Source organism: Ziziphus jujuba, chromosome 8, assembly GCF_031755915.1.
Source record: "Ziziphus jujuba cultivar Dongzao chromosome 8, ASM3175591v1".
NCBI classification, from domain to species: Eukaryota; Viridiplantae; Streptophyta; class Magnoliopsida; order Rosales; family Rhamnaceae; genus Ziziphus; species Ziziphus jujuba.
Window position 1 is genome coordinate 9216546 of NC_083386.1, and position 18936 is coordinate 9235481.

General features: G+C 33.9%; 1 protein-coding gene and 2 long non-coding RNA genes across 7 annotated transcripts; 2 read left to right on the top strand and 1 right to left on the bottom strand.

Annotated features, from left to right (window-relative positions):
- Positions 1 to 113: 113 nt before the first annotated feature.
- Positions 114 to 9194, top strand: LOC132799365 (uncharacterized). Of its 2 annotated transcripts, none has more exons than XR_009640416.1 (3): positions 114 to 290; positions 4276 to 4586; positions 6132 to 6310. It is a non-coding gene; the product is annotated as an uncharacterized LOC132799365 (long non-coding RNA). The 2 variants fall into 2 exon arrangements; XR_009640415.1 differs by lacking the exon at positions 6132 to 6310 and adding an exon at positions 9049 to 9194 and having other exon boundaries at positions 115 to 290.
- On the bottom strand, positions 6333 to 18331 carry LOC107413191 (transcriptional activator DEMETER). Of its 4 annotated transcripts, none has more exons than XM_048470295.2 (20): positions 17903 to 18331; positions 16501 to 17376; positions 13976 to 15832; positions 13518 to 13862; positions 12570 to 12660; positions 11113 to 12481; positions 10919 to 10998; positions 10706 to 10790; positions 10531 to 10622; positions 10387 to 10455; positions 10197 to 10233; positions 10028 to 10110; positions 9000 to 9437; positions 8639 to 8675; positions 8497 to 8554; positions 8061 to 8200; positions 7891 to 7956; positions 7203 to 7317; positions 7078 to 7116; positions 6333 to 6801 (listed from the first exon to the last, which is right to left on the bottom strand). In XM_048470295.2, the coding sequence occupies exons 2-20, from the start codon at positions 17207 to 17209 to the stop codon at positions 6695 to 6697; spliced, it is 5817 nt and encodes a 1938-aa protein (XP_048326252.2). In that variant the 5' UTR covers positions 17210 to 17376; positions 17903 to 18331; the 3' UTR covers positions 6333 to 6694. The 4 variants fall into 4 exon arrangements, with proteins under 4 accessions (XP_048326252.2, XP_048326251.2, XP_048326250.2 ...); XM_048470294.2 differs by having other exon boundaries at positions 16501 to 17385; XM_048470293.2 differs by having other exon boundaries at positions 16501 to 17415.
- On the top strand, positions 9281 to 10471 carry LOC112491121 (uncharacterized). Its single transcript, XR_009640417.1, has 3 exons — positions 9281 to 9420; positions 10106 to 10206; positions 10332 to 10471. It is a non-coding gene; the product is annotated as an uncharacterized LOC112491121 (long non-coding RNA).
- Positions 18332 to 18936: the final 605 nt, after the last annotated feature.

The following is an 18936-nucleotide window of genomic DNA, read 5'->3' on the forward strand; positions in this document are numbered from 1 at the left end:
AACTAAAATATTAGTTCCACGTGTTAGGACAAGACAGTGGTTTGACAGAAATTCCGTGAACTGGCTTCAAAAGAAGCGGCAAAGTGTCGAACAGTGGGAAGAGCAAAAGGCGGTAAACATATCCCATCCAAAAAAATTGTTCTTTCCAATTCCAGAAATCCTCCCCAATTTTCCTACAAATACCATCTCTCTCTCTCTCTCTCTCTCTCTCTCTCTCTCACATAGTCTGAGAGAGCCTTCTTCTTCTCCTAACGATTGTTTCTCCAGAATGTATCCAATGGATACGATCGGTATGTGGTTTTCCTTTTTTTTTTTTTTTTTTCCCAGATATATATGATTCTATAAATGGATATGTGTTTTTTAAGATTTCAGGCTTTTAGTAAACCACTAAGAATTCTCAAACCCTAGCTTTTTGCTTTTGACTGTTTTTGAGCTCGCATTTGGTTTTGTTTTCCGCATCTTCTCTGTAACCAAACACTCATTTAGTTTAGTGTTTGCTTTTTCTCTCATTCACTGATTTTGCCGTGTGATTTCATTGTAATCTATTTAACTGATGTTAAATAAGATCGCCTTATTGCGCTAATATCTTTTTAGGTTTTCTAGTCCAGAATCAGCGAGATTTTTTTTTTTTTTTTAAATTTTCAAACATATACATACATATATATGTGTGTGTGTGTGTGTATATATATATATATATTTATATTTGGTGAATTATTTTGGATAGCTTGTGATGATGCTCTTGAATGATCTTGTTTGATTAACATTGTGAGATTGCTAATGGATTATGGCTACTGTTCATTGTTCTTATTTGATCGTTTATGTTAAATTCTTCTTTAATGTGGTGGAAAATTATGTAGTATGCATTTACTTACTGTTTAGGTTTTAGTTATTTACAACATGTTGAATGCTCATCTAACAACGCAAAATGCGTATTTATGTTGTATTTGTGCATGTATGGCAATATTTATGGAAATATTTACTATAACATGCTACTTTGTCAATGAAATGTGAATATAAATTTTCTTCTTTGGTTTGCTAGCCGACCGAGTACCTTCGGGATAAAGCTTTAGTTGAGTTAAGTTTTGTTTTAGATTACTAGCAAATACAGAAAGTGGGAACATAGATACTATATTATTCAAAACCTTGTTTTTTAAGAATTTCAAGAAAATTAAAGGAAAGTTCTATCCAATCTTACCTTTTAAGTAATCTGGCACCTGAATTTGTTTCCATTAGGAGCAGGCATTAACCCTGGACTTTTAAACCATCTAAATTATTTTGGTTTTGTTTTTTCATGAATTTAATAAACAAAAGTCCACAAAACGTCTTCAACTTTCCTTGGCTGAGAATAGCTCTATGTGGAGGCTAAAAATTCTTATATTGCTAAAAGGATGGTACAACTGCAGCAAAGTTGATACTCAGTCACATTTATTCGAAATTTTGGATAGTGTTGAAACTTAGATACAAAAACTACTTAGCAAGAAAATTCACCTGTAAAAACATTAAAAGACACACCAAGTCCAAAGCTCTGTTGATAATGAAATGTATGGGTTTTTCATATTGAAATATATTGTCGTACCTGAAGCCATTCAAATATATATGTACTATGTCTAATCCAACAATGATGGGGAGAGGTCCACTGGCTTAAACATCTTCTTTTGTGAAGGGACTGGTTGGAGAATCTTAATAAAGTGACTCGTTAAATTTCTTAATACCTAAAGTGACTTTTAGAAGCAAGTTTATTCTTTCCATATGAACAAATTTCCTGTCTAATTTTAATATGAAGTTCTCAACTATGCTGAATGATATGTTTAGTGTAATCAAAGGGACTAGAAAGGCATGGTGAAGGAGCAAAGTCATTGGGCTAGTCCAGTGAAAATTATGAAAGTTCTCGAAGAATTTCTTATTATTTAATCTATGATTGACTTATAAGCAAGTTCCATAATTAACAACATCAAAGCCCTTGAACATGGTGCCTTTCCCTTTTCCTTAGCCTTTACACGTGTCACAATATGAAGGGTTTACTTACTAGTTGGCTAAGAGAGAACTAGCATTAGAACTTACTGCCAATTTTTGTGGGTTTGGTAGTTTATGGAGGAGTTATTCAATGACAAATGAAGTTGTGTATCATTGAATCAACAAGGATGTCTTGATGGTTGAGTTTTGGTGTCATGGATGCCTTTGCTTGACAATGTTCCCCTTAGTGGTCTAGAAGGAGGCACAAAGTTGTGAGTTGGGATTGCATTCATAGGGGTTGATAGAGGGGTATGTTTTGATTTTCAAGTGTCTTTTATTAGAATATAGGACATTTGCTGCATCAGTAGTGGTGCATATGATTGCGTTCATTCATGCAATGGATCTGCTGTGTAACTAAATTGTAGAATGCTATGAACCAAAAAAAAAAAAAAAAAAAAAAAGAAAATAAAAAGAAAATAAAAAAAGTACATACATTATTATGAGAAGAACATGGAAGACAAATGGATAGTAATCATACCAAGGTTTCAATAATCATCATCATCATTATTATTATTAATATTTTGTGGTGATGCAGAACAAGATACCAATAGATATGAAACTATATAATAGCATCATAGATGAAAACTATTCTTAATGCTGGAAATTTGGAGCAAAAATAGTGAAAGGGAATAAAAAACAATAGTAAAGGATATGAGTATCAACTTAGAACTGAGAAGTCTAGCTCTCAGGAGGATTTCATGGTTAGAAGAGTTCAAATTGAGGACTTCAAGTCATTTTGAAAGAGAATCTATGTGTACAACCTCAATTATTGATTTGATGAAGGCTTAGTCAAGTTAATAAGAAACAATGACTCATTGCAAAAACAAGTAAGTAACGCTTTCTAGATAAGTGTCTTACGTATAAGAATATCCTCAACAAGTAGTTTGAATATTAATCTGTGGTCTCCTTCTCTATTTGGTTTAAACAATCATCATTTTTTGAGGCAATAATTATGCAGTTTACCTTTACAATTTTGAATGTTTGGCTTTTCTTTCAATTGACTTGTATTTAGTATTGACAATGGGATTTGGGTATCATTGATTCATGAATTTATTTTGTGTACTTGTTGAGTGTCTTTAGATATTGTTAGCTCAGGTGGCATCAATAATTATATGGAGTGATCCTAGGGTGCTTCTTTTGATATGATTCTCTGTGGATAAATATGGCCTCATATATTGTTATTATTATTATTATTTTTTTTTTTTTGCCTTTTTAACTTTTATTATTATTAATTTTTTATTAGAAGAAACCAAAGATATTTTTTTGAAGTTGATAGGAAAATCAATGGGGTAATTGATCATTTCCAGTGATGGAAACTAACTGATACTTGATTAAAAAATGCTTGTTGCTAAATTGAGTGAAATTAATGAGTAAAATGATACTAGGGGATTCTTTTGATATGATTTTCTGTGCATAAATATGGCCTCACTAGTTACTTTTTTGCCTTTTTGTTTTTGATAAGAAAACAAAGATATTGTTTAGAAGTTGATAAGAAAATTCAATGGGGTTAAGCTTTTATCATTTCCAATGATGGAAGCTAATCGATACTTGATTAAAAAATGCTTATTGCTAAATTTTGTGAAATTAATGAGCAAAAGATACCAGGGGTTTCCTTTCATATGATTCTATGTGCTTAAATATGGTCTCATTTATTTTATTTTTTTGCCTTTTTGTTTTTTGGATAAGAAGAAGATATTGTTTTTAAGTTGATAGGAAAAGACAATGTGGTTAGCTTTGATCATTTCCAATGATGGAAACTAATTGATACTTGATTAAAAAATACTTGTTGTTAAATTGAGTGAAATTGACGAGTGAAATGATTAGGTGTTTAAATATCCTAGATGCCTCATAGGAATGCATTGCTTAAATACTTATTTATTAATATTTAGTAATGACAAGTCAAAGATACATTTCTTAAAGCTAGACACACCTTTATGGAGTAATGCGGTTGGCGATGCCTCATAGGAATGCATTGCTTAAATACTTATTTATTAATATTTAGTAATGACAAGTCAAAGATACATTTCTTAAAGCTAGACACTCCTTTATGGAGTAATGCAGTTGGTGACGCCAAAAAATGAAAAGTGAATAATAAAAAAGGTTGCTTACAGATGATGGATATAATGTTGATAAATATGTCTACAAGAACTTAAATTACTTGTATTTTTAATCATATCAAATATTTTGATGAAGGAAGAATCTAAATATATTTATCTCATGAAACTAGTGAAGTTTTTTGACATCAAACAATGTTTGGTGCAGTACAATACTTAGCTTACAATGGCCAAAAGAGAAGATTATTTTGAATCAATAATTTGAAGTTCCAAAAATGCCAAAACAAGAATGCACATGGTGTCACAAAGTGATAGTGAGGACTAATTCTATGAGGATTCAAATAAGTTCCTACCATAAACTCAGTATTGAAGATTCACAACAACACTTCAAAACTTCATGCAAAGGAACATGGAGCTCCATGGAGGTGACATATCCTCAACTTAATTACGCCTGGAATACAAAAGCCGCTTTGATCTCTAGCCTAAACTAAAGAATGCCGGTCGACTACAAAAAGAGTTGTAAGTATTATTTGATGATAGTATATACATCATTAAAGAGTTGACGTTAAAGCATACTTTGGATATGGTTATTGAATTTTATTGATTTGTTTTCACAACATGGATATTGATGTTGGCTCTTCTAAGTCCAACTGATGATATCAAAAGCCAGGTTGATAATATGAAGGTGGCCCATTGTGAATTGTAATGAAATATTACATATGCTATTGTTAATTATTACTTGGCTACATATCTCTTTAATAATTGTATTATTGTAGAAATCTGGAGGAGTTTCTATATACCCCATGCAAATTATTAACTAGAAAATAATTATGAAATTGAAATTTCCATTAGTTTATGTTACTTTTAGGGTTTTATTTTGGTATTTCATCTTATTGTCTGCGTAGGATTTCTCTATATAAGTTGATGTTGGGTTGTGAAGAATATTAAATGTCTATAACATGTATATGGGAATGAAATATATCAAGGGTAAACAACACTTTATGAACTTTTATGAGCTATAAAACCCTCACACCTTGTTGAATATTGTTTCTTAATCACTTTATTCCAATATTACAATTTTATTGAAAAATTTTGTGAAATTAGTCATATGGACCTCATGTAATGAAGTTTGAAAACTTATTATATTTATTTCATTCTTGAGCAGTTTATGGCAAATTTTGCTAAATTCATTTGACAAAATTGCACGGTTGAATTGAACTGCCATAAAACAATGGTTTAGAGGACCATGTGAGGTTTCTTGTAGTTTGGGGAACGAAATGCAAAACATGTGTTACTTCAAATTTAGAAAGTGTTTATTCATATTTTAATTATTAAAAGGCCGAGCGCATATCTTATGAAGGGTGAGGAAAGAGATATAAGTCTTCAACTCTAGCTTGGCAAGTCTGTCTAGTGTGTGTGCCCGTCATATCAATTGGCCTATTAGCTTGCTGGAATGCATCTTCAAGGCAAAACCTGTGCGCTAGTAAACCCTACCTAGGATTGAAATTGTACAAAATTTGGAGTCAATTTCTCCTTAGGATGGTACGTAGTTGCTTATTATTTCAGGATCTAAATACTTTTTAGTAATGCTATTCTTCTTGGTTTTTAATTTACTTTTAGGCGCATGAATCATTTAATATTTCAAATGTTTGTTTCATTCCAATATTTCTTGTAAGGCTTATTCTTGTACATTGCATCTCTTATTAGAGTTGTTTGGTGATTACTTTTAGTTGTGGATACTAATTGATTACATTGATATTGCATTTTGTTGGTATGCTTGAAATGAATCTAATGGTTGAAGATGTTAACATTTTCATTCTGTTACTTATTTTTTTGAAGTCGTCCTAGTTTAAGTTTAAGTTTTTGTTTTGTTTTGATTTTTCTGTTTTTTTAATGTTACTATGCCCTCAGGTTGCAGTATGATTATTGTTCTTTTAGAGTCATTATAATTTACAATTTAGAAATTTTGATATGGAAGTCTGTTGACGTATGTATATGATATCTCTTTTTTTTTTTTTTTTTTTTTTTTTTTTTTTTTTAAATTGATTTTATATTTTTGTACAGGGTATGGTTTTATCACTTTCTTCTAGGTTACCAGATCCTATAAAAATGTGTAATGAAGTAATTTTCATTGAAGTTAATTTTCATCCATTGGTGCAAGCCCAATAAATGGGTTTGATGTATGTTTTCTAGAATTTTTGTTGTGTGCCAGTTAATGAAATCAATCTCTAAGTTCATATGAAGTAATTTCTCACTGATAATGAATGAACCTGGCAAACTCAGTTGTTTTTATTTTAGTTTATTTATTTATTTATTTTTCTCTATTTGGGAGAGTGACAACGCTAGTTTATGAAGAATTGCTCTGTTTTGAGCTTTGACTTAAAAAAAGAAAAAAAAAAAATAGTTGTTAAATTTGTTGTGCAGGTACTTCCCACACTTATGGGATCTCGCATTCCTTTCTATATTGATTCTTGCTCCCTTGCTGAGATATGAATGCATCTCATGTTAGAGGAAGAATAATTGAATGTACAACAATGTGTTAGTCAATAATCTTCTTCTCCTACTGTCAGTGATCTTTGCTTTTTCTCTGCTGGTAATCTTCTGTCTCATGGTCTGTTTTGTCTCCCCTAATCATTTTTTGTCTTGCCCAACTTACTTGCGGCAAAATGCAATCTGGCAATTAAGGGCCGTGGTGCCCTTGTTTTTCGGTCAAATCCTCTCACACAAACGAATCCTGCAAATAATTTTTTAATCAGTTGAGATTTAAAAATTGGTGGATGATAATCATGATACTATAGAGGAATAAGAGGTCTCTTTTTTCTTTTTTTGGGCTAGCAACCATAATTTTAATGAGTATATATGATCTATGCATCGTTTTAATGGATGAGAAACTGAGAAAGATATAGATGCAAAAATTAATACTTTCTAGTTTCTATATACCATGCATCTAATAAGGTTTGTTTGGGAAAATATAAGAAACTACAGAACAAGTCAACAAAGTATTTCATACCTTTCCAGAAGCAGTATTGAATTCCCTCTGTTGATAAGCCTGGTAGACAGGAATACATTGTTAGTAATTTTTGCCTTTTCAGTTGGGATAATTTTATGCTGTAAATGCTTTTCGTTTTTGTTCACCTTTGAATATTGATGTCACTGAGGTTCCAAAGTATACTATACGTCTAGGTAAATTCCATATCCATTCTCTGGGAACATCAATTGGATTATCACTAGAATCATGATCTGCAAACACCTGCATAGTGATGGAAATTTCTTTACAATTGGTGGGGAAGGTTTGTTGCAGGTTAACCTGAACAATGAAGGAAGAAATTTTGACCCAAGCTATGTTGAACGATGCCTCGTTTCTTGAGTTTCTTTGAATGGTAGAGCATGAACTGAAACTGAATTTTACTAGAGCTTTAACAAATGGGATTACGTTTGGCTTGAGAAGGTTGTCAACTCTACTCAGTTTGGCTAGGTTCTTGCATGCCAGCTCAAGCTCCAGGCTGTGTGCCTTTAGTTGAGGCAATGCTTTTGCAGAATTTCTAGTTTTTGTCAAACATAATGGAATTGTTTTTCATAGATAATATACATACTTGTATGCTGACAATACCTTCAATGAATTTTGAATAGTGCTAAGGAGGTTTTAGCCAGTATCAAATGGAAATGAACTAGTTTAAATATAGCTGTCATTTGTGTCTAGCTCAAATAGTAAGGAGTGGTTTAGTTTGGAATCCACCACCATTTGCACATGTCTTTTCTTGATAGGCTACTATTGGTTATTCTTAGGAAGTAGAATGAGCAGGTTGTGTTAGGCAAGCCTTACCTCGTTAACTTGAAAGTATGTTCCATTTAGTGGAAAGCTTCCTCTCATTGCTGTTCTACAAGGTATCTGCAACAAGTTGATGTAACCTTCAGTAAGCGCTGAAAGCAATCTACCCTTTCTGTTACTTTCAGAATCACTTTGAATATGTCATCAATATTGATTTTCCTCACCAAAATTGTCCCTCTGACTGTTTGTGAATTTGCTTCTCTGATACTGTTACATGAAAAGCATGTCTTCTCATTGCATAGTTTGTTTGGCTCTTGGGAGGAACACCTTCTTTCTGGTGGTTGAATTGAATTTGCAGTTTCACCTATTTCAAATATTGATAAATTAATTTGCACAAAGTATAACATTTTGCCTCACATATTTAATAGGAATTTAATGAGAAGTGAATCCTTTATCTATATTATCTTCACTTCTATTGTTTGTACACTGTATCATCAAATTGCAATTTATGATCTCAACCATGTGCTCATATTTGGAAGTTTCTTTTCTCTAATTAGTTTCAAGATTATGTAAACCATTTCAATACAAACATAATTTCATGCATGCATACCTGGTGTCCATATAGCAAGATGATACAAACATAATTTCATGCATGCATACCTGGTGTCCATATAGCAAGAAGGTATGGGCTTGGATCATCATGTTCTCGTCTGTCCAGCTGTTAAGTTGAATGTTAATTGAGAATATGGATGGCTGATATTGGTGAATACATAGTTCCATGTGTAGAAAGAAATTAACTTACCTTTTCCAAGAGAGGGTGTGAATCTGGAAGCTCATATCTGCATAATATGAGGACATCAGATGTTATATGGTGCATGTTTTCATCTTTTTCTTCTTCTTTTTATTTTTTATTTTTATTTTTTGTGGCTTATTTTTCTTTTTTTGTTTTTTTTTTTTCTGATTGATTTTAGCTAATTGGTTTGCTAGGCTAAGAGTTCTGTATCATATACTTCAAGTTGAATAGGAGTGATTTCAGTTAGCTTTAACTTATTTCTATCTCAAACTAGATTTAGTTCATAAGCTTCAATTTTGCATTCACTAACTTGGAATAATTTAGTTGTGTGTATGAAATAAAGATCTTACTAATAATGGATGATACTTACACATGGTGCTCTGTTCGTAGTCGACTGACATTTTTTAGTTTTGGTGTAGGGATAGAAGCCACTTCTGTATTCAACGCAACTAAAGCCTTGGACATGTCACCTTCTTGGAGCTCCATGTGTGTCTGCATGAAGTCTTGAAGTTTTATTGTGAACTCTTCCATGTTGAGTTTTATGGTAGGGATCTCGTCTGGATCCTCATTGAATAAGTCCTCAATATCACTTTGTGATACTTCTGTGCATTCTGGTTCTGGCGTTGCTGGAACTTCAATTATTGGTTCACACTTGCTAATTTCAGAGTCAGCTTCTTCAAGCAATTTATTCTCTGGTGGGGGTAGTGGTGAAATATTGATGCCTAGAGCAGGGTTTTTCTCTTCTAGAGTGGGAGCAATGGAACTTACAATACTCTTCTCCTCTGGTCCTGGTAAGGCTAGTCTTGCACTGCATAAAACATGTTTGATCTTAGTCTTATTATTAAATTGTCATTATGCATGTAAGTAGATAAATTAAGCTAAGATGAATTATAATTCTTTCTTCTTGCTCTCATTGCATAGGAAACATGTTGGATGTTTTTTCTCTTGATTTGCAATTTAGCTTATGGTTCTAAATGTGAAGTGGAAGATTGAAAAGCAAATTTTATATAACTCTTATGGATGATTCAAATATCCTTTTGGCCATTTGGTCTGCTGCAAAGTTCATCATTCATAAATCTGTTGCTTAAGATATTGAATTACAATATTAATTTGAAATGTTTCTTCTCTACCTCTTTAATCGTATCAAACAATTAGTGAACTATTAGTAGTGCTTATTTATTTATTTATTTATTTTTATCAACCTGTGTGTCTCTCTAAATTATTTGCTGATCTAAAGTTTTTGCAGACTTTTTAAATTTGAATTTACCAGGCTTGAATCCCATTCTTAAAAAAATCAAATACATGCTTGATGCTTCAGTGTTTCCAATACATGCTTCAATGTTGGTTATGGTGCATGGTGGTGCCATGTGTAGTAATTGCAGACATTAGAATTTAAACCTTGCAAAAGCACTAGCAAAGTGTCTGCAGTCTCCTCTCATTGGACATGCATTACAATTTGGTTTTTGTTTTGTGCAGAAAACCTGAATGTATAACGGAAAATGAGGTTAACTGGTTTAAATTATTCATCTGAAGGAAACAGCATATGCAAAAATGGCAGACGACTTACCTTTCCAAATGTAATCATTTGGTAGTGTAGCTCATATCTGTAGTCAAGTTGTTCAAATCAGTAACAATGTCAATGGAGTAAATTGAAGAAAATAAAAAGATAATAATAATAACACTTTCAGTGCAAATTTTACAGGTAAAAATTTGGGGTTAAGTTTGGAAACAAATGCTTTAAGGAGCTATGGAGTTACAGTGTTCGTTGATCAAGCTTGCATAATCTTGGCCAAAGATACTTTTGAACTGACTCCAGTACTGGATACCTACAAAGGATTGTGATTAATTACCATGATTACTAATGGAAATATTAAGCTTTGTAATTTGCATTTGATACATACAGTTCCAGAAGGTGCAATTGAAGTGTCTCAGGTAGAGGCTGGAGGGGCACCCATCCAAGTCGTACTACTATTCTTCCAACATTTGTGTCAACCTTTATAAAAGTGGTAACATGATGTATATGTAAGATGCTTTGTCAACGTCTTATAATATAATAAGGAGCTGTATAAAACTTACTGGAAAAGCAAGATGGTGAAGTGTCAAAAGTCGCACACACTCCACACTTTTCAACCCCAATCCTCGAATACTTAATAAGTAGTCCCTACAACAGTATTATATATATATATATACACATATAAAATCAGATGCAGTTCATTACTTGGTCGCTTTAAATATTCTTGTCACTGGCATATGGGTCCTGAAGAATCTAATGTATTTTAAATGACTTACTTTGCTTGATCTGGGGGAACATCTCTTAACCATTCAAGATCAGTGCTTCCATGTTCTCTGACCAGTCGGTTTAGGAATTCCTGCAACATTGAGTGATCATTATTATACTTGAGGGTGTTCTATATTCTATAATGCCGCTATAATGAAAGCTTTGGAGTTGAGAATCTTCAAGTGTGCATGAAGAGAGGGAAAACCTTGATTCTTTCTGCTAGCATGTTGTTCATTCCTCGTTCTCTAATCGCTTCAGCAATTTCCTCGACGTTAGCAAGTCTAACAGCTTCATAGTCTATTGAGTCCATTGCATCTTTTCTTCTCTCTTTTCTCCTACCATTGGTCTCCACCCCCTTTCTTAAATTGTCCCAGTCAACTGCATTTATTTTCACATTTGTAGCATTTCCTTTTTCTGCTTTTGAAAGTTTTGTGTTTGTCTCATTTTTAGCATGATTAGATGTACAGATTTGCTCCTTAAAATTTTGCTCAACTGATTTCGTCTCTTTATGTATTTTTGTATTCACTGCAGGGTTACTCTCTACAAGATCAGAAACTTTTTCTGCGACCTTACTGACATTTGGGACATGCTTGTTGGTTGCATCCTGTGTCTTGATGAGTGCTTCGGTAAGTTTTATGGTCTCTATAGCAGATGTACTTTCCAAGTGTAAGGTATTATCCCTCTTACATTGATAACTTTTGCAAGATGGTTGACTTTGTCCAGTTTGAGCAATGCTTTCTTTCTGTGCTGAGTGATTGCCAAATGATGCATTTAGGTTTGTTGCTGAATATTTTTGAGGCCTCCATAGTCCATTCTGTTGCACTAAGGAATTTCCAGAGATATCTGCTAATTCTTCAATTCTCTTTCCCTTATCAAATCTGGATGCAGTTGAAGGCCAAGAAGATATGCTTTCTTCACTGAGAGCTTCAAGGCACACTTCTGGTGCTTTAGAATTTGAGGTCATATGCAACGCATTCTTTCTAGGAGCAGCAGCCGGCCATTCCATGCATGCATTGTGAGGATTAATTTGATAAGCAATGGAGGGATTTGAACTTTGAGGTTGGGTAATCACTGATCCTGCATTGAGCTGGCCATGTTCAATTATCCCATACTTCAGTTCCTTGTTCAAAACTGAACTTCCAGTTACATAACTGTCAAATTCCTGGAACATGTTCTCCATCCATAGTGTTGAAGTTGGAACTTGAATGTTGCTGGATCCACATCCTGTACTTTGACTTGCCTCTGAGTTGGAGCCTGAGCTGGATCTGCTGCCTACAAGGCCTTGAGTGATTGAGGAGTCAAAAGACTCTTGGGATGAGATGAACTCTTCCTCCAATCTCCAAATTGTCCTAGACGTCTCACTTCTGCATTTATGCTCTCCAGATTCATGGAGTGTGGGAGAGCTTTGCTTATAAATTGGTTGGCGTGGTACTCCATGCCATACAGTAGTATCTTCTGGATTTATTATGGAGATTTCTGGCTCATTATTTGCCGTGTTTGGCCCAACCTTGTCTTGTGTTTTGTTGCTTGTTGACTTAAGAGGAAATCGTGCTGCCAGAGACATGAAGGCAGAGCTGCGGTGAAAAGAAATAAAGGTGTTAAAGTTAAGTCTATTTTAGAATATGATTTGGTAACATTATTATTTTAAAATCTTGAGTTTACCTTGATACATGGTCTGTAACATTCTGAGTAAGGAAAACTCCAATCACTGAGTCAACAACAGATCCTTTCCATCGAGAGAAACGTCTATCTCCTGCAAGTAGTAATATCATATTATTGGCTGATATGCATATCGATCAATGGCTGACTACTTGAAGATAATTATATAGCTTTTGCTTGTTTTTCTGCTCTTGGTATCTACTAGTAAGATACACAGGTTTCCTTTGGCTACTTGTGGGAATTATGGTTTTGGACTCTAATTTTAACATTGAAATTTTAACAAAAGTTTCTGGTTTGTCTAATTTGAAGTTTTGTAATTTCGTTAATTGTATATTTATACAATTTAACTTAATTGACTTTGCATTTTTTTCAGATTTGAAGGGGTACCACCGGACCATCACGTTTAATTATTAGTGCATTCTTATCCTAATGGGAAGTATATTTTTCTGCTAGTGTGCACTCACCTATGGTTCAATATTTACCCCCTGAATAAAACATACCTACTATATCGCCTACTGATTTGCCACCTGGTTTGTTAACTTGCCAAAAATAACTAAAATTGTTGCTAAAATAAAGAGACTGGCAGGTGTTGTGCAACCTTGCACATGTTTATGCCCTTTTGTAATTTATCTGTTTGTTTATTTATTTATTTGCCACTTCTAATATAGCTTTGTGATTTCAGCTAAATAGTACCTTCAGTTTTAGACTATTATTCTGTTAGTCATATTCATAGTTTTTTTTTTTTTTTTTTTTTTTTTTCCTATGTAAAACTTGATTATTAATTAAGCTTTTAAGTTGTCTGGAATTTAAGAGCATGTTGTAACGATAAGTGCTTGTTTAAAAGTGTTATTTTACTGAATAGGTGAAGATGGCCATCTTGATAGTATGACATTTGAATGTAATGGACTTCATAGTAATAAGATTTGAGATTCAAAATTCAAAGTAATGTACCTTGAACAAGATGCATTTGAGCAATGAAAGAATCAACACGTCCACGAAAGACTTTCCTTTCATTTTCCCACCATATCTCCTTCTCTTTATTTGTTTCTTCCAGGCCTTCATCTCCTTCCTTACCCATCAAAAGTTTCCAAACCCTGTCTGTTTCAGGGTCAAGGTCCACTTTAGGTCTAGGTTTGTGTTTCTTCATATCATATGGAACAACTGCACCATCGCCCTTGTATGGCACAATTGCATTCGGTTCTTGCATATGTAATCCCTTTCTGCTTTCATCAAGAGTGAGGCCATTAAATTGATTTATTATGTCATCTATTGATACATGATGCTTTTTCTTTCGGCCTGCACCAAATATTGAGAGACAGATACCATTGTAGCAGTGACAATAATGTATTAGGTTATTGAGTGAATATCTTGAGATGTTCAATTCAAGTAATTTTTGATGTTATAAGTACCTCTTCTTTTTGTTGTAGATGGCTGATATTCACAGAAAATATTGTCTTCTTGCAGCTCTTTCTCCGTACAAGATAAAACTGATTTCAGAGGACTGGTTCCCCCTGCCTGCTTCTTTGCCAACATATTGATACTGAGAGTTTGGAACAGATGTTTATTTCCTGGTCCTGGGGATTCTGCGGGAGGAGATGGTGGGAGATGTTTGCAGTTCTCAATTGTGGTTTCGGTGGAAAAGCTGTGAACTCGACTCAATTTATTTGTAGATTCCATCCTATTATTGTGAATATGTTGTTGGGATGATAGTTGCTGCTTAAGTAAATTGTGCTCCAAACCAATGGAGTGAAAGGATCTGCCACCAGTAAGATTTTCAACACCTATGTTATTTATCTTTGAATTTGGCACATCAGAGTTCATGTTTGACATAAGACCCTTTGGATTGACATCATTTGCTCTTGGTGTTCCAACTTTACTCCAATCTTCTGCTTCTGCTGTGCTAGAAGGCATTTTATAGATGTTTGTGTAGTCATTCCCGATTTTCATTTTCTTTTGATGTTGTGAAAATCCTGTGCTTGGAATATAGCCATTTCTGTGACATTCATCTATCTGAAAGACCTCTTTGCACATTGCTGAACCCATCAGATTGGTGGTATAGTGCTGTAACTTTTCAATTGTATGCCAATGTTTTCTTTTCGATCCCCTTTCTTCACTAGACTTGGGCAGAAACTTTTCTACAGATTGAATGCTGCTTGGCCTGATCAATTTATCATTCTCAAGATTTTCACAATCAGCTTTTCCTTGGAATCCATCTTGACTCTTCCCTTCTGCATGTATATGTTGTTGCATGGGAGTATGTTGGTTTCCACTCATGTTCTGGTCTAGATTAGTATTTCCCTTTTCTTTATGGCTTCTGATGATGAAGAAATCTTTCATTTGCCTGTCTTTTGTTGTGACTGGTGGGGCAGCAAAAACTGTTTGCGTGTATGGCAGAGCATTGTAGTCATTCGGCCTTTGATACACTGAAGGGTTAGCATTGGTTGCCTGTCCTGGTTTCTCATTTTCTACAATCAGTCTCTCGTGTGGTCCACCCTGTACAGCCGACATGCAAACATGTTTAGTTCCACTACATAGTTCCCTAGCTTGAGAATCTGAAGTAACACATGGACCCCTCTTCTTTGTCTCTTGCAGCTCCTCTGGCTGAGCAACTGTTTCCCCAAGATTTTCATCTCTGTCCTTGTCCAAATCAAAATTTAAGACTTTCCTGCATGTTTTAGTGGCTGTTCTGGGATGTGGACCTATAGTTTCCATTGTAATTTCTGCATGTTGAGCTGTGGAGCCTTTCAGGGGTTTCTTCCGGACATATTTTCTCTTACCTGGATTGCTCTCCTTAAACTCTGTATTTTTGGGAACTGCAGGCTTCGGGTTCCTTTTGGGCTTGCTTTCTTTAATCACCTTGGGTCTGTGTTTTCTTCTTCTGGGTGGTTTCTGCTGTGGTGTTGTATTCGGGTCAATGTATTCACCACTCTGCTTATCAGAATCTTTATTTTCCTTGTATGGCGTAGAAATGGTTGCACATGACATGTCTACAATGTTTTGCAGTTGACCTTCACCCCAGTGTTGTTGAATTTTGGCCTCTCCATTATATGCAACTAAATTGTCCTGCCAGTTTTTTTCCCACCTTTGCCTCTCCTCTATTCTGGAGTTCAGTGTTGAAGAATGCTGGTTGTTATCTGATTTCCTAGCCTGATCCGGTGTTACTGGTATAAATTGAAGCAAGTTGTTGATACTTGGGAGAGCGTCAGCTTCTATTCTTGGTGGTGAGTTCAGATTATAGCTATGCTGGGAGGATACAGGTAAACCATCTGCAGAGAAAAGTAGTTATTCTTTGTTCATCTATAAACTGTTGAGCAAAAGAATAATGTTTCTTAATATCACATGAACCGGTCTTCTCCAGGGAATAAAGATTTGCTATCTTTTCACATTGCAAAAAAATATGGCAATCCTATACGAGGTATAATAATTTCATCCCACGTCATTCTTAAGAAGTTCCTATACAATTAGAACATCTCTGCATTGCTTGTTACTCTTGTAACCAATTAGTATCTAACTAAATAAAATTAAAGGTAATAGATAGATGGATGCTAAATGGAGGCTCCTAAGTTTAGTTTATATTTTAACTGCAAAAGATATTTGAAAAACTTATTGTAGACAGATCATTGCAGAAGAAGTATTTTGCCTAAAACTTTAATGGATACAAACACACACACACACACACACACACACACACACACACACACACACGAGGTTCTTTGATGAAAATAAAGATGCTAACAATTTCCGGAGTGCATTAACAAAATTCCCATGATGAAGTGAATTCATAAATAATTATCTTATAACCAATGTGGTATTGACACTGTACACAAAATTCCCATGCTTTATTGGAATTTTTCCATCATGGGAATGCAGCAATACAAATTGGTCTTTTTTTTTGGCAGTATGTGAATTGATTCAAAAACTTCAAAATACTTACAATGGGGTATCTGAGAAACGTTGCAGCCTCTATCCACTGGATTTGAACCCAAGGAGTAATTTTGGTTGCTGAGCAACAGATTACTCAAGTTGGGACCCCTCCAACTGTTCTCGACTTGAGAATGCATTTTTGGAATCACAGGTTGCTCTATCACACTATTCACCAGGGTGGTTGAAGCTGGATGGTTATTCTGATCACCAAGTGAGAAACCACTGGAGTGGTAATATTCCCGGATGTTGATATCTTGAGAATGCAACTTTGGCAATGGTGGTCCTTGAGCTGCCATGCCTATGCCTCTAAAAAGATTGCTGTTTGCATATGAAACAAAATCAGCATTCTCCAGTAGGATCTGTTCCATAAAGGGATCATTATTCCAACTTGTGCTGCCATTTTGAGAGGACTGTGTATAAGAACCCACATTGTGATTAACTTGATTTTTCTGACTTGTACTTGCCCCATATCCATAGTAACCGGCATTTCCATCCACATTCGAAATTGTATTGAGATTTTGGTAGATGGTATTGTAATTAGGCATCTCTGGTATGTATCCTGATGAAATCGCAGCATGTTCTGGCCATTCTGCTTTACCCGTTTGGTTCCCTTGATGGGATTTTGCCAGGATAGGCTTCTCAGGTGTTACAGGTATCCATGAATCCTTTAACCGAAATTCTTTATTCTCCGCCATTGAAAATTCCCTTCCAAAGTTCATCCTTGAATCTTAGCAATTTCACAAACTAAATCAATCACTCTTTTCCTTCTTTGTCTTCTATTTACTTCTCCACCATTCTAATCTGCCCTCTGGTGGCTAATTCTACCGCAAATTGTCAGAATCACCCCTTTTTCCCCGAAAACCCAGCTTCTCCCTAGTCCCATTGCCTGAACCAGCTTCACCAAAACCCCCAAAGACATTTAATCCTTGTATGAATTCCAAATTGAAAAGAAAATCTTTCAAATTTTTTAGTCTCATATAGGATAAAACAGCAGCAATAAAACTATGTTATCAATGCCGGAAAATCATTTCCCATATATTTCTCAACAGCTAATATACACCCATATATACATATATATATATATATATATATGTTTTAATTTCTTGAAAGGAATTATTAAATGGAAAGCAGAAATATCAATGGGAAAGAGTATAAAACCAGAAACATTTTGAATAATTGAGAATTAACAGCTCATGTATAAGAGTAAATTGGCCTTTGATTCATTTGCAATTTAAACGGCTAGAATTTACAGACTTAAAAAGAAAAAAACAAAAAAAATCTCGAAAGAATCTTGTTTTGGTTGGAAAGAATGTAACAGGCAGCTAAATGAATGGCTATTTGGTGAATATGAATGAAAATCATGAAAACAATACATGAAATGAGAGAATGTATTTGGATTCAGGTCAGCTCACCGATCTGCTGCTCACTCAGAAAACCGGACTTGGGTCGTCTCAGAGGTTAGTCAGTCCACCGATAAAAACATAGAGAGAGAGAGAGAGAGAGAGAAGAGAGAGAGAGAGAAAAAGGATTTCAACAGATAGAATAGACTTCTTATACGTATAGATATAAAATATATATATCTATATATACACACATAAGAAAATCGTGGTCTTCACTTCAGGGCACTTCTTGCAGTTATAACAGGAGCACATCCCCTTTGATTTAATGACTTTTTAAAGCTCAGAATCTACTTTTAATTTGATGTTTTCCTCGAGAATCAGCAAAAGTGCAAATTTGCACCGCTGCATGGTTTTCGGCCGGTAGAGTTATGATTTTATATTTCACTTTCTAATTTGTCTTAGCAATGGCGCTAGCGGCATCAAATTGAGTTGTCAGATTTAATAAGTTAGATGTCTGTCTAAAGACAATTTATAGATAAAATTATTGTTTTTTCATGTAATAATTTTGAATTAAAAATTTTCCACCTTGATATAATGGGAAAAAGTAATAAATAAGTTAAATATTAAAGAATAGTTAAGTTAAATATTTTTTTGGGACAGTTTATACGATAAGGATTAAAAGTATTAACCGCATATTCTAAGTTGGATCAAATGTGGAGTTGATAAATCTTTTTCCCCGATTAAATATATGTCTACCAAAAAAAAAAAAAAAAAAAAACTGTATGCTTTTGGTAATATGTTGGTTTTTTGTTTTTTACTTAATTGTATGTAACTCATTTATAGCAGATATTTATTAGTAATAATTAAAATTTATTAGGCATGTTAAATAATTATAAAATAAAAAAATAAAAAAATACAATTTGAAAATTATACGTAAGTTGGTATTTATTTTTTTTTCTCTTTTAATTTTATATTTAATTGAAATATTTAACAAACTCTAACTACCATTAACTAATATTAATAAATATCTAAAATATTACATGCAATTTAAGTAAAAAATAAAAAATAAAAACAAACACATTACCAAATGACATTAATTATTGTTA